Source organism: Pleurodeles waltl, chromosome 1_1, assembly GCF_031143425.1.
Source record: "Pleurodeles waltl isolate 20211129_DDA chromosome 1_1, aPleWal1.hap1.20221129, whole genome shotgun sequence".
NCBI lineage: Eukaryota > Metazoa > Chordata > Amphibia > Caudata > Salamandridae > Pleurodeles > Pleurodeles waltl.
In genome coordinates this window covers 269,102,178-269,116,936 of record NC_090436.1, presented here as the reverse complement: position 1 = coordinate 269,116,936, position 14,759 = coordinate 269,102,178, and the positions used below count along the sequence as shown (strand labels likewise).

The 14,759-nt window shown below is 44.5% G+C and overlaps 1 protein-coding gene across 1 annotated transcript in view; it reads right to left on the bottom strand.

Moving 5' to 3' along the window:
• Positions 1–1,351: 1,351 nt before the first annotated feature.
• Positions 1,352–14,759, bottom strand: part of PARP8 (poly(ADP-ribose) polymerase family member 8) — a 636,820-nt gene continuing 623,412 nt past the window's right edge. The window contains exon 26 of the mRNA XM_069221607.1: positions 1,352–4,821. Coding sequence (XP_069077708.1) covers positions 4,719–4,821 — 103 coding nt within the window. The 3' untranslated portion in view covers positions 1,352–4,718. The remainder of the gene's footprint in view (positions 4,822–14,759) is intronic.

The following is a 14,759-nucleotide window of genomic DNA, read 5'->3' as shown; positions in this document are numbered from 1 at the left end:
ACTTAATAAAGTAGACACATGCAACTAACAAAGAAACATAGGGGGTCATTCTGACCCGACCGCGGAAGCACCGCCAACAGGCTGGCGGTGCTTCCGGGGGCATTCTGACCACGGCGGTAAAGCCGCGGTCAGAAAAGGGAAGCCGGTTTCCCGCCGGCTTCCCGCTGCCCCAGGGAATCCTCCATGGGGATTCCGACCCCCTTCCCGCCAGCCGGGTTCTGGCGGTTTTCACCGCCAGAACCTGGCTGGCAGGAACGGGTGTCGTGGGGCCCCTGGGGGCCCCTGCAGTGCCCATGCCTCTGGCATGGGCACTGCAGGGGCCCCCTAACAGGGCCCCACATAGATTTTCAGTGTCTGCGTGACAGTGGCAGAAACTGAAAATCGCGACGTGCATCTGCACCCGTCGCACCCCTTCCACTCCGCTGGCTCCATTCGGAGCCGGCATCCTCGTGGAAGGGGGTTTCCCGCTGGGCGGGTGGCCTTCTGGCGGTCGCCCGCCAGCCCAGCGGGAAACTCAGAATGACCGCTGCGGTCTTTTGACCGCGGTACGGTCTTCTGGCGGTTCCCGCCAGGCGGGCGGCTTCCGCCGCCCGCGGAGGTCAGAATGACCCCCATAGTCACTAACTGCACTTTTTCGAAAGCACGTCAGGTTCTGCCTGGTTGTGGATACCTCAGTATTGCTTGAAAAGTTATCACTGCATTAACAAAATTGCTACAATCTCAGACTAACTGTAGATTGTAAGCTATACAAACGTGAACAATGTAACATCAACACTGACCCCGACACACTTCTCGTTCACTGGCCCACAGACAACGCAAAAAAATATATATATTAGTACCATTATTAGTAAACCAAATTCCATAAAATGCTTCCAATCCTCTGACCCCCCTAATAGCATTTCATATTTCCTAGGTCTGTTTTTTTCATTCCCTATTCAAAAAGATATATCTGCTAATTAAACATATGAATTACGTTTCCTTTTACCTAGTGATTTTTTTCTCTTAATGCCTCCTCTCCAAGGCGGTAATGCTTCAAGACTTTTTTGTCCAACATTAAAACAATCCTACCAACTAAAATGACGTTAAAGTTAAATTTTGCGGTTTACAGAGCTTCAAAACTCACTAATGGATTTAAAAGGCATGCTGCAGTGTAACATGGAGTACTGTGCATCTGAGGGCAACACTAGAATCCATTAGATGTTTATCAGGAAGATACTGCATTTCATTTGCCAAGGAACAGTGTGAACAGTTTGCCATATTTTTAAAAATGCTCTTTTGTCATTATTGACACAATTATAAGTCACCTAATAAATACAGAACTATTTCCACAGCAAAGTATTTAAAACCATTTCTAATGTAAAATAAACTTTTTATTCATAATAAAAATGTTTAGTATCACCCAATTTTCCATTTAAATACAGAGCAGTTGTCTAATGAGGAAGATATACAGCACTTCAAAAAAAGAGCAAACATTTAACTTTTTTGTCAATGTAACATTTTTTTCTCAATAACGAATTTTTATTTTTGTCTTTTTATTTTTAACAAAAAACGAGGACAGGGGTTATCATGGCAGTAGTAGAAAATGTTACAAATATAAGTATGAACCAAAGCACACAGTACAGTATGCCATTTTCTTTTATAAAATGACACGTTAAATAGAAATTAATAGTAAGCTTGACCTTGTTTAACGGATTTAATGTGTGCATCAACTACTATAAAATTAAAGAAACTATCCTACAGCATCAGTAAACAATTTTCAGTTGATCAGGAAATACAAATATTAAAAAGATTGGAATTCTTCAGCATGCCATAGCTGAACATGGCTAAGAAACAGAGAAGTACTGAAAGGGGGCATGTAATAATATGACCATCAACCACCTGTAAGGATTTTGAAAGAGTTCAACAAAATTTGAAAGCGAGGGTACTGAAAAGAGTAAAATCTCAAATACATTTGATATTCCACTTCCAAGTACCACAGTTGCTGTAAAAGTGACACGCAGTGCTGGTGTTCTTAACGTTGACATTGTTATGTTATTTTTGGACTTCTTCCACAGGTGCCATTAAGAATAGAGTTGTTTTGCCAAATTAACCTCAGCTGAATCCGTCTCATTATGGATCTGGAGAACAAAGGGTTGCAGCATGCATAGAGCAGTGTGCTTTTTCTGTTGATATGTAAAGTTACCATTTGGTCTTGGGCTCTATTATTTTATGCTTGTCTCAGAGCCTATACGCTGAACAAGATTCACGGACTAAAATGTAAAGGGTTACAAAAACGTAGGCACAGTTGTAAAGGGCGTACATTCTCAGGAAGGAATGTTGGATGTCATATGGTGACTGGTAATAAACAACGTCATAGGTCGCCATATTGAAACTTTGCTGCTCGGTGAAAAACACGTATGAGTATTTGGCAAAATGCTACTTTCCGGTCAGAATGACAGCTATAAGATTTGTGATATCATTGCTCGAAAAGTATTAACGATTTCACACGAGTTCATAAATATAATTCCCTGTGTTGGGAATAAAAAATTACTGCGGAACACTGATTAGTAAAGTGTATGTTAACGGTAAACCTCTCAATAATGGCACAGCTAAAGTTACTGCGCATTTCTATTGATAACCAGCATTTTAGCTTTAAAAACGTTAAAAGTAAGCAGGCGTTTGCACGTCTGGGTGGAATAGCATGTCCCTTGCAAGACTGTCCCAGTCAGTGTATGTGTAAGTTCAAAAGTTTCCACGAATTGGAAACCATGTGAGGACGATGCACAGGAACCATCAGTTCCCTGTAAAGGGTCATGTTTTATCAGTAGATGCCTGATTGGCAGGGAGGTCAGTGCACTCTTTCAAATGAGAAGTTTGATTGGCTCCTCCATTAGGCTTTGTTGGTTCCTTAATAAAGTTTAGAATCAGAACAAAACACCACCCACAAAGGTGAGGGCAATCCCCTGCTCCAACCATGCCGCACTGTTAAAGGACAGATACTGGATGAATATACAGGAATCCTACTTTCTTGGCCCTCCATGCGCACGGGACGAGAGTTTGTATTCTCGGTCTGTTTTTAAAAAGGAGCCAGATCCCCTTCCTTGTGCCACCATTGGGAATTCTTGGGAACCTCTCTGAGCTATACAAAAAACTGCTGCAGGCCTCCTCAAACGGGGCACAAAATGGCTGTCTTCCTTTGGGTGGCAGATATTTGGCACATCCCTCGTGGCCTGTTAATTCCCTTAGAATATAAGCATGCAGGAGACAAAAAAGAATCACTCACTGGCATTGAAGCATAAACATTGGCTCAAGCATCCAATATTACAAAATGGGTCTTTTGCACACCAGGTTGTCTTTCTGTGATGCAGCCCTTTTAGTACACGTGGGAGTTCATTCATGTGTCAAACGTGTTTACTAATATGTAGAAAAGACTAGTGCAAAAGATTTATAACTTCAGCATCATCTGCTTCTGTTGTTTTTCAATATGAATAAACAATACAGTGACAATTTAATCCTGGCACCATGTTGTTTTACCCATCTCAATGATGACCAGGTTATGAAAATATCAAGAGCCAATGGCAAGGTTTACAAACTGTGATTCATTTGATTTTCAGGCTGCACACAGACCTATTCAAAAGCCACTGAGTTATTTTAGCAGCAAGGTCTGGCTTGCCGAAAATGGATATTTAATACCAACAAATAAGTCGTTATAAAATATATTGTCGTTATTTAATGGAAAATGCACATTCTACTGCTCAAAAGTTTTCAAGCTTTGTTCATAAATACGGTGCAACTACTGCTAATTTCTAATTAGAGGATCCTGATAGTGAGTGGAATAATGAAGCAACTGAACTTATTAATTGTTAGTGCAAGCTATTATTTGGCATGGTGATGTTTATAAACAAATTTCAAGTGTCCCCATTTTCAAGTTTTTTTCCCCCCATTTTACACTCCAAGTGCCCTACAATGATGGGCCGCGCTGGATCAGCATAGAGGCCAGTGTTTGTGTTTATTCGCCTGCAGTGTGAAAAATAAATGAATGTAACCTGACATTCCGATCTGTAAGTGGACACCTACGTTCCTGTCCATTATGATATGGTTCCAGCTGGAATGCAGGAGGCTGCCTCATAAGCATACATATTTTCTCTGTTTACAAATAGTAGATACTGCGTGTTTTCGATGGAACATTTTCAACAGCTTTCCTGCGGAGGGGACGTTTCATCTGATAGGGAATTCAGCTACAAATATAGGTAAGCAATTTTTGAGCAATAATACATTCACGAATTTTGCAACATATTTTCCCCACAAGTTGGCCTCTGAAAATTCCATTAAGCAATCTTATTCTAAATTGCATCACAAGACGTGAAGGTTATACATATTGCAAAGCATCACACAGTTATGGGGCTCTAAAGTATAAAACTCGCCTTCCTGGCACCTTAGCTAATTCTTAATAAAATTTCCGGAACGAAATTTCTAAATCAACTGCTTTACAGAAAAGTGTTTTTTCATCCAGTTTATTTCTACCAAGGAATATAGACATCTGCGTAGTAACCTCATAGTAGTGGACATGTTGTTGAATTTCAGTCCGATTACAAACGTCAAGAAAACACAGTAATTCAAAAGGGCAATTATCTGCGTTAAGAATCAAAATAATTTGCTTTTACCATTTTCAGTTCAAAATCCAGCTTTGAAACTGAGGAAGGCATAACGCTATAATCCTAACCATTAAAGAAGTCCACTCAACCAGTAGCTGTTTGGTTACCAATGACCCGAAGAATTTCTTTGTGAATGCTCTGATCCTGTGTATTAATGCTTGTATCACCAACTTGACCATCTTCATAGCTAAAAAAAATGAAACGAGAAACATAATTGATACACTGTAAGTACAGATGCAACATTTCACGCTTTTTACAACTGTATTACAGGGTGCTTACGAGACTGGTCGCTGTACCATCGCGCTGGCGAACCTAATTACTAACTATGGCGAAGGTGGTTTTTATATGCTCTGCGTGCCGCCGCATAGGGCTATTAGAAATGTCCCATGTTCCTAGGGACACCCTGGTATTCCCCCTTTCCCTGGGCCTCCCTACGGTATCACCCCGGAGAGGAATGACACTACATTCCTCCTTTACCTTATATGTGAACAACAAAAGAACAATTTAGGAGCAGCCTTGATGCTTCAACAAATTACTTAGCGTGATAAGCTCAGGAACATCAGTTTAGCTAGTTGGGAAACGGCTGCCAAGCCAACATCCTGACAGGTCACCTTCAGTCCACTAGAAAGTTTACATAACGATTTGTGGGGCTGGGGTTTGCTCGCAGATGATAACTCCCTTGGGTGCTTCTTGCTGAGGACTCATCAGAGGGCGTGTCCGTACCCCCGGCACAGTGGATGCTAGGCAGGGCTCTCCAACAGAGGGTGTGGAGGTCGGTGAATGAGTCTATCAGCTGGATTGAACCCTTCTTTTCGGTTCCGAGGCACTTGGCTGACTCTGGCGAGGGGGACCTTCCCATCCATTCAGTTCATCCCAATTCTCCTCCCCGCGCCCCTGGATCACCTGCTGTGGAGCATTCATTCATTGAACTGGGATATGTTTCTGGTCACAGTGTTGGCTACTCTTTCAGCGGTCACATTAGAGACCATGATGGCAGTGACAGTCAGCGGGTCAGTCTCCAGGGACATTCAAAACTTTCCTCATGGGTGGTGATTTCTGACCAACACTGTGTTGTCAACTTGCAGGGTGCTCTGGTTGTCCTCCCATGGCAGGAGGCATTTCATTCTGGTGGGCCCTTTTTGACTCTGAGCAGTTCAGGGGGGTCAGTTGAGCAGCCCAGGAGAGGGTAGTGTGGGATGGAGTCAGACATTGCTCTTCCAAAACACATCTGGCTCGGAGCAATGCCAGTGGTGGAATGAAGCCTGAGACAGTATTCTCATAGGAAATATTAGATAGCTGTTTCAATGTTGTAAGCGTCAGCCAATGGGATTTGGGTGACTTTAGTCAAGATACACACAAGCTTTTCCACCTCCCCACTGGGTTGGGGCCAGCGAGGTGCGATGCAACAGTGTTTGGTATTCTGTGATTGGAGGTGTTCAGCCCACTTATGGCTATTGAAGGAAGGTCCATTGTCTGTACAGAGTTCCTTGACCCAGCCATGTGTTGCCGTCATTTTCTCCACTTTGGGGATGCCATCTGCTACGGAAGTTGTGAGGTTGATTTCCAATTTAAGGTAACAGAAGAAGTCTTTAATCACGAGCATGTGAGAGCCGTCGAGGAGGCTTCTGAAGTTTGCACTGATGTGCTGCCACCGACTTGTAGGGCCTTCTTCTGTGATAACTGGCACGGGAGGATTGGGCTGCCCACTAGCTTGACAGGCAGGGCAGCTCTTGACAACCTCTTCTAACTGCTGGTCGAGTCAGAGAAAGCATACCTTGTTCTGGGGCCTGTTCTTGGATTTGACAATTCCTTGATGAGCACCATGTGCCAGTAGGACGTCTCTCTGCCTCAGTCTAGCGGGAAGGACTAAACGTGGGCCGCGCATAAGACATCCTTCTTATGTGACTGACAACTCATGGCAGGTATGGTGGAGTGGTTGTAGCGCTAGTCTTGCTTCCTCAGTACGATGCCATGTTGAGTGTTGAAGGGGCCTCCAACCTACTAACAAGACAGCTTGTATGGCAAGTTGTATTGGTTGCTTCTACCACATCCGAGAGGGATATGCAAACGAGTCTCGCTTTTTTCAGTACCAGCCGGATGTATTCCTCTGTGTCCTAAGCATCTTGGGATTCTAATGGAATAGAAGAGCTGGATTGGTTATAAGGGTTAGTTATCTCATGCGTAGACATTTTTCAAAGGTTGGGAGGTCACTTATAGCTCTCGTTTCACCCCAGGTGGGAACCCAGTATCATTACTTTATGAAACAGAATCTTTTAATCTCCTCAACAATGGTAGGACTTGATAAAGATTTTAACCTCCGCATTAAGAACAAGCATTAGCAAGCCAAATAGTTCTCGCCTTTGTGATATCTATTGGTCTTGGTGGAGTAAAGTGTGGCATTGTGTGGAGTGGAGTGGCATTGTCCTGTGCAGAGTGGCACACTGTGGTGTGGAGACTCTGTCTGGTGTAGAGCAGAGAAGTGCTGTGAGGCATGGAGTGGAGAGGCATTGTGTGGTGTCTAGTGGAGTGGCATTGTGTGGCATGCAATGCTGTGGCCTTTTGTGGAGTGGTGCTAAGTGCAGTACATTGAATGGAGTGTCATTGTGTAGAATGGAGTGGAATGATACTGAGAAGACTGGCATGCTGAAAAGAACTTAAATGCCTTCTAAGCGATAGTTAGCACTATATAAATACAAGTACACTGGAGTGCCATTCAGTGGAGTAGACTATCATTATGTGGAGTGGAGTGGAATGGCATTGTGTTGCATGGAGTGGCATTGTGAGGTTTGGATTGCCATTTTGTGGCATAGAGTGGCATTGTGGTGTGGAATGGAGTGGCATTGTATGTCGGGGAAGCAGGTGGCATTGACTGGAGTGACACTGAGAAAGGTGGTGTGTCAATGAGTGGAGAGGCATTGTGTGGAGTGAAGTGGAGTGGTATTGAGTGGACTGACATTGCATGACATGTCATTGACTGAAGTGGCATTATGTGGAGTAGAGAGGAGTGGCACTGTGTTCTGTGGAGTGCAGTGCCATTGTGTGGCATGGGGTGGCACTGGGTATAGTGGAGGGGAATTATATGAAGCTGAATTTTGTGGAGTGGAATGGAACTGAGTGGAGTTGAATTGTGTGGAATGGAATTGAGCACAGTGGTATTATGTGGAGTGGCACTGTGTGGTGTGGAGTGACACTGTGTGAGTAGCATTATGTGGTGTGGAGCTGAACTGTGTTGCATGGAGTGGAGTGGAGTGGCATTGTGTGGTGTGGAGTAGCACTGTGTGGCATAATGTGGCATGGATTAGAACTGTGTGTTGTGGAGGAGAATTGAGTGGCATTGTGTGGAGAGGAGGGGCATTGTCTGGAGTGGCACTGTTTGGCATGCAGTAGAATTGTGGGCTGCTGAGTGGAGTGGCATTGTGTGGAGTGAAACTGAGTGGAAAGGCACTGTGTGTCATTGAGTATCACTGTGTGGAGTGGAATTGTGTGGCATTGGGTGTCGCTGAGTGAAGTGGAATTGGCTGGCACTGTGTGGAGTGGAGTTGCATTGTGTGGTATGGACTGGCATTGTGTGACATGAATTGGAGTGGAGTGGCATTGTGTCAAGTACAGTGGCACTGTGTCGAGTGGAATGGCATTGTGTGGAGTGGAGTAACATTGTGTGGAGTAGCATTGCATGGCATGTAGTGGAGTGGCATTGAGTGGAGTGGAGTGGTATATTGCAAAGCACTACAACACCTTGTCAGGAGGAGTAAGCAGAATATAAATATAAATACGGTTGAGTGGATTGAATTGGCATTGAGTGGAGTGGCATTGAGTGGAGTGCAGTGGCATTGTGTGGTATGGAGTGGAATGGCATTTTGTGGTGTGGGGTGCAGTGGTATTGTGTGGGATAGAGTGCCGTAGCATTGTGTTGCGTGGAGTGGCACTGTGTTGCATGGAGTGGCATTGTGTGGAGTGGCATTGAGTGGTATGGAGTGACACTGTGTGGTGTGAAGTGGAAAGGCATTGAGTGGAGGGGCATTCTGTGGTGTGGAATGAAGTGGAGTTGTTTGGTGTAAATTGGAATGGCAATGAGTGGGGTGGAATGGAGTGGCACAGATTAGAGTGTAGCAGAACTGGTGGAGTGACATTGATTGAGATGAAGTTGTATTGTATGGAGTGGGGTGGCACTGTGTTGATTGATGTGGAGTGGCACTGTGTGGAGTAGACTGGAGTGGTATGGTGTGTCATGGAGTGGCATTGCCTGGAGTGGAGTGGCACTGCATGGCGTGAATGACATTTTGTGGAGTGGAGTGGAACTGAGTGAAGTGGAATGGCACTGCTTGGAATTAATTTGAGTGGAGTGGAATTATGTAGAAGGGAGCGGCATTTTGTGTAGTGCAGGGGCACCTTGTGGTGTGCAATAGTGTGGCACTGTGTGGACTGGAGTGGAATTGTGTGGAGTGGAGTGGAATTGTGTGGCATAGAGTTGAACTGTGTAGCATTGTGTGACACAGAGATGTGTGGCATTATGTGGGATGGAAAGTAACTGTGTGGCATTGCGTGAAGTGGACAGAAATTCTGTGGCATGACGTGGCATTTTGTGGAGTATAATGGTGAGGCGTGGAATGGAATTGTTTGACACTGTATGGCATGGATTTAAATTGTGTGGCATGGAGTGGTACTGTGTGAAACTGCATGGAGTGGAACTGTGTGGCATTGTTTTATTATATGTCAATGTGTGGCATGGAGTGGAGTGAAACTGTGTGGTCTGAAAAGGAGAGGAATTGTGTGGCACTGTATGACATGGAGTGGAATTGACTGGCATGGAGTGGTACTATGTGGCACTGAATAGAGTAGCACTGTGTGGTATCATGTTTAGTGCAGTAGAGTGGAGTGGAACTGTGTGGCTTGGAGTGGAACTGAGTGGCATTGTGTGGAGTAAAGTGGAATTGTGTGTCGTGGGAGTGGAATTATGTGGCATTGTGTGAAGTGAAGTGGAATTGTGGTGCATGGTATGGAAGGAAATTGTGTGGTGGAGAGTGAAATTATGTGGCACCGAGTGGCACTGAATTGCGTGCCATTGTGTGGTGTGGAGTGGAATTGTGTGCCATTGTGTGCAGTGGGGTGGAGTTGCATGGCATGGAGTGGAATTGTGTGGTGTGCAACTGCGTGGAGTGTAATTGTGTGGAATAGAGCAGAATTATATGGTACAGAGTGGAATTATCTGGCACTGTTTGCTTCTAGTGAAATTGTGCAACATTGTGTGGAGTGGAATTGTGTGGCGTGGAGATAAATTGAGTGGCAATGTGTGGCAAGGAATTGTGTGGCATGAAGTGGCACTGTGTGCCGTCGAGTGGAACTGTGTGAAATGGAGTGAAGTGGAATTGTGTGGCATGCACACAAATGTCGGTCACACACTCTCTCTCCTATTTGAATTGTACTACTGCTTTCACCTCTCACCAGATCTGCTCATGTGGTTGTATTAAGCTTGTTGTGATGCTCTGGACAGGAAGATTTCGTAAATTTTTTTCAATACTTTTTTCAACTTTGTGATAAGAGACTGGCTCGGATGAAATTCTTTTCAAAATAGGGCAGTAATATTGAAATGCAAGGAAATTATGTTCTTTTTTTTACAGATATTAAACAGTCAACATCAAAGGGATAGTATCTTTGCACAGAGATTAAATTATGGCAATGAAATGCAACATGCTGGACGTACGAGTTGCACACTGCAGATGTTAAGGAAACATCTGTGTCTGCTGACTGATGCAGTGCCATACTGGTTTCAGGATAAGGCAGACAATGAGCATAGCAGCAAGTATGAAAATACACAAGACGGACGAATTTACCAAGGCATTTTAAGAACAGTGGCTGAATTATGAAACTGAATGAGAAAACACAGAGGGGTGGATGGGAGGGGAAGGAAGCACAACGGACAGGGGGAGTGAGAGGGGAAAAAAATATTGTACCTGAATCACAGCACGAGCAGCGGATGGACACTAATCAAGATGAATCAATCTGTGGTTAGTCCATGCCCCACAGAAGAAATAGGAAGTGAAGCTTGGTACATGCTAGCCAATTAAGAGCCAGCAAAGTAGAGTGACAATGATGGAGCGAATGGTAAGCAATGGGCAGGCTCCAAGCCCTTTATTGTAAACAATACCGCTCCCAGAGGTCGGCACACGACTGTCGGCAGGCGACGCCTAAAAAGGTCACTAAAATTAACGCTACCATCCCACATCCATTCCCTAAAGTTGCCTCTATTAGTATTTTGTATTTATTCCATTTGTAACACAAAATACTGCTGAAATGTATTGAGCTTCAAAGTGCAAATGCAACAGAATTGACACCACAGCTTGAAATATTAATTCTTGTAATAAAGGTGAATGGTCAATGCATCCTAAAGCTTAACTGCTGCCTCCTAATTAAAAAAGGTTCCTCTAGGGCTTTTAACTTCTGTGTCTTTGACATGGTAAATGATTGCTGGTAGTACCTCCTATTGGATACCTTCCCTTAAATAAACCTATGGGGCAGTTTCAGAAAGTTAATGGATTTAACTGGCTTATTTCGTAGCAGGCTTGTTTTTCGGTTCCAGCAAGGACATTTTGATGAACAATGTTCCTGCTACACTGTTCATTTGAAAGTCAATAAGAAAATATGTTGCAAGTGTATCTTTACTGAAGTCTAAGAACAGGTAAGGACAAGGGGGCATATTTATACTCCGTTTGCGCCGGAATTGCGTCGTTTTTTTTGACGCAATTCCGACGCAAAACTAACTCCATATTTATACTTTGGCGTTAGACGCGTCTAGCGCCAAAGTCCATGGAGTTAGCGTAATTTTTTAGCGTGGACACCTACTTTGCATTAATTATATGCAAGGTAGGCGTTCCCGTCTAAAAAATCGACTCCGAGGCATGTGCGTCGGATTTATACTCCCGGGCCAAATTCACGCCCGGGAGTGGGCGGGTCAAAAAAAATGACGTACGGCCGCTTTTGCGCTGTTTTTTAGCGCCTGCAAAAGGCAGGCGTTAAGGGACCTGTGGGCTCTGAAGGAGCCCAGAGGTGCCCTCCCATGCCCCCAGGGACACCCCCTGTCACCCTTGCCCACCCCAGGAGGACACCCAAGGCTGGAGGGACCCATCCCAGGGACATTAAGGTAAGTTCAGGTAAGTGTTTTTTTTTATTTTTTTTGTGGCATAGGGGGGCCTGATTTGTGCCCCCCTACATGCCACTATGCCCAATGAGCATGCCCAGGGGACAGAAGTCCCCTGGGCATGGCCATTGGGCAAGGGGGCATGACTCCTGTCTTTGCTAAGACAGGAGTCATTTCTATGGGGGTTGGGAGTGAAAAAAAATGGCGCAAATCGGGTTGATGCAAAAAAATTGCCTCAACCTGACTTGCCCCATTTCTTGACGCCCAAGCCCCATATCCCCCTACGCAGGCGCTGCCTGGTGTACGTCGTTTTTTTAACGCACACCAGACGGCGCCGGCGGCTAACGCCGGCTAACGTCATTCGATAAATACGGCGCCCGCATGGCGCTTCAGAATGGCGTTAGCCGGCGCTAATTTTTTTTACGCAAAACTGCGTTAGCGCAGTTTTGTGTCAAAAAGTATAAATATGGGTCAAGATGTTTTGTTCTACAACTTCCTGAAAAATGCACTGTCAGATGTTATTATAGTAGCTGATTGCCTCAGAAATCTTCCTCTCCCTGATTGTGTGATTTACCTAACTATGACATGTGTCTGTCCTTCATACTTGATTTAAGTCTAGACTTTGATATGCATTTTTCTGACTGATGAAAAACGCATAACAAATTCACAATACAGCAAAAACCTTCACCCCCAACACCCACCATAAATCCCATTTAATATTGATGAATGCCTCGTTGTACTGTCTAACATTAAGTTGACTATTCTGAAACCCCAAATCCTCAGGACCCAAATTTAAACAGGTGTATGATGAATAACTATTATGTCAGTTTCACAATAGCCAGGTCAAGTCAAAAGTAGTTTATTTGGGGCAATGTCCATAAAACGTGTAAGCTGTATAAAAAGATATACACAAAGAAGTAGTTACCTGCAGGAAAGCTCTTTTGGTGGATATTGTTTCTAACTACAAATTCCTCACCTTGTGAATATTCCCAGGCACCAGACTAGATCTGGAAACTCTACAAGCAGTTCTCCTGTGTGAGAAAACCCAGCTGGAGGTGCAAGCAGAGCTACATATTTGCATTACACATATGTGCTGTCAGTTTTTTCAGTAAGTTTGCCCGAGCCTTCAGCAAATTGGGAAAACCAGGGAGCAGATTTATAAGCTGAACTGGGGCCTTTTTTTTAATGGAAACGAGACCATTCTACGTAAATGGGAGGTAGGAAGGTGGTAAGAAATCTGGGGTTAGATAGGAGTATCCACAAGAAAGAGTGTTACCAAAGGTAAGATATGTGTTTTATTATCTATCACTGTTTTCAACTGGATGCCTTGAATTATCCAGCAAGATAAAATCTCAGCACTCCCTCTGAGTTCCTTTAACAACGAGGTTGAGTCCGCCCAGATAGTATCACCTTACCTGGGTGGGGCTAGGTGGTTATATGATGAAGCATGATACTATAATGTGTGTGAGACCACCTAGTCTGTAAAGGGAACTCCCACATACACCCAACTGCCACTCCTGTCCCTTTATGCCCATAAAGGCAATCGCCTAACTGGCGCACACCGAATAGGCAAAAGAGACCTAATCCCTTTACCCCCCACCACACTTTGTGTGTTCCTTGATAAAACGGGAGTCTGTGTGGGGTTGGTTTACTCCCGATACTCTCCCTTTGTGTTATAATATCAAGAGGTTTGTCAATGTCTGGAGGTGGTCCATGTCTGACTATGGCAAGCCTGCCTTCAACATCCAGTGATCTAGGAAGGGGAATATTAGTACCTCCGACCTTTAAAGATCACTAGCGACCACAGCCATCACCATTTTGAAAAGCCAGGGGACACTGGTGAGCCAAGAGGGCGCACAGCAAAGTGAAAGTACTTGTATCTCACCTTAACCTGTAGGTAGTACAGGTGAGCCTGCAGGACAAGGATGTGAAAATATGCATCTGTCAGCTGAAACGCCACCATCCCATCTTTGGGATTGAGGGCAGACATAACTTGGAACAGTGTGAGCATTTTGAATTTGAACTTGAAATATCAGATATAACATCCAGTTCCCACTCTCAAGGCTGTCCCACTCTATGATTTATTTGGCCTAAAGAGCCTGCTCCTCTTGAAGCGAACAGAAAGATGGTCCTCCAAAGGCTGCTCTGATGTAGGTGGGAGGTGCGTGGGTTGAAAAGGAATGGCAGGGAGTGGAACCATTGAATAACTTGAAGAAGCCACCTCTTGGGGGTAATGCTCAACCATCCCAAAAGAAAGTGGCTGACTTTGTCTCCTATTGGATGGCTGTGTTCTACTAAGGGTGCACTATTGAGGATTTGAAGTTGTAGCTGGAAGGGCAGGTATTTTTGACGTACAACGAACCAGATGGCCTAGTCATTTTCTGTTGAGACCATGGTCTAACCTCCAAAAGACTGGGGGGCTTGTGGTTCTGGTGATCATGTATGATGCTGAAGATATGCTAAGCCCCTAGCATAGACCTGAAAAAAGTGAAACAGTTGCCAAACTGGTGGCAAAAGGCCCAAAGAGTGGGCTGTGGTTTTAGGGTTGAGTCCATCTTTTCAGGAAACAGGAGGAACAGCTGAAGGACATATCCATTAGGGATGCCTGGACATCCCTGGAGAGGCCTGTAGATCTCATCCGTGTGTGGCACCGGAGCACATGGCTTGTCCCAGTAGCCTTCCTAAACAATCAATGTTGTCTAGGCATGAGCAGAAGATAAACTTGGCTGCATCCTGGCCAACCTGAACCACTTGGGAAAAGGAAATCTGTGAGTCTTCTGGGACTGAAGGAAAGATTTCATCAGGAAATTCTCTTGCCAAACAACTGGACTATCTGTCAAGAAAGTAATCAGAAAGGAGTAAAGGTTCACTCTGCTGATGGATGCCAGCACTACCTAACTCTCAAGAGTTGAATACTAGGTTAAAATGTCTGAGTCGCCTGGCACTGGTCTATGGCGGCATGTGAACTGTCAATTGATAGTTTAGTCAAA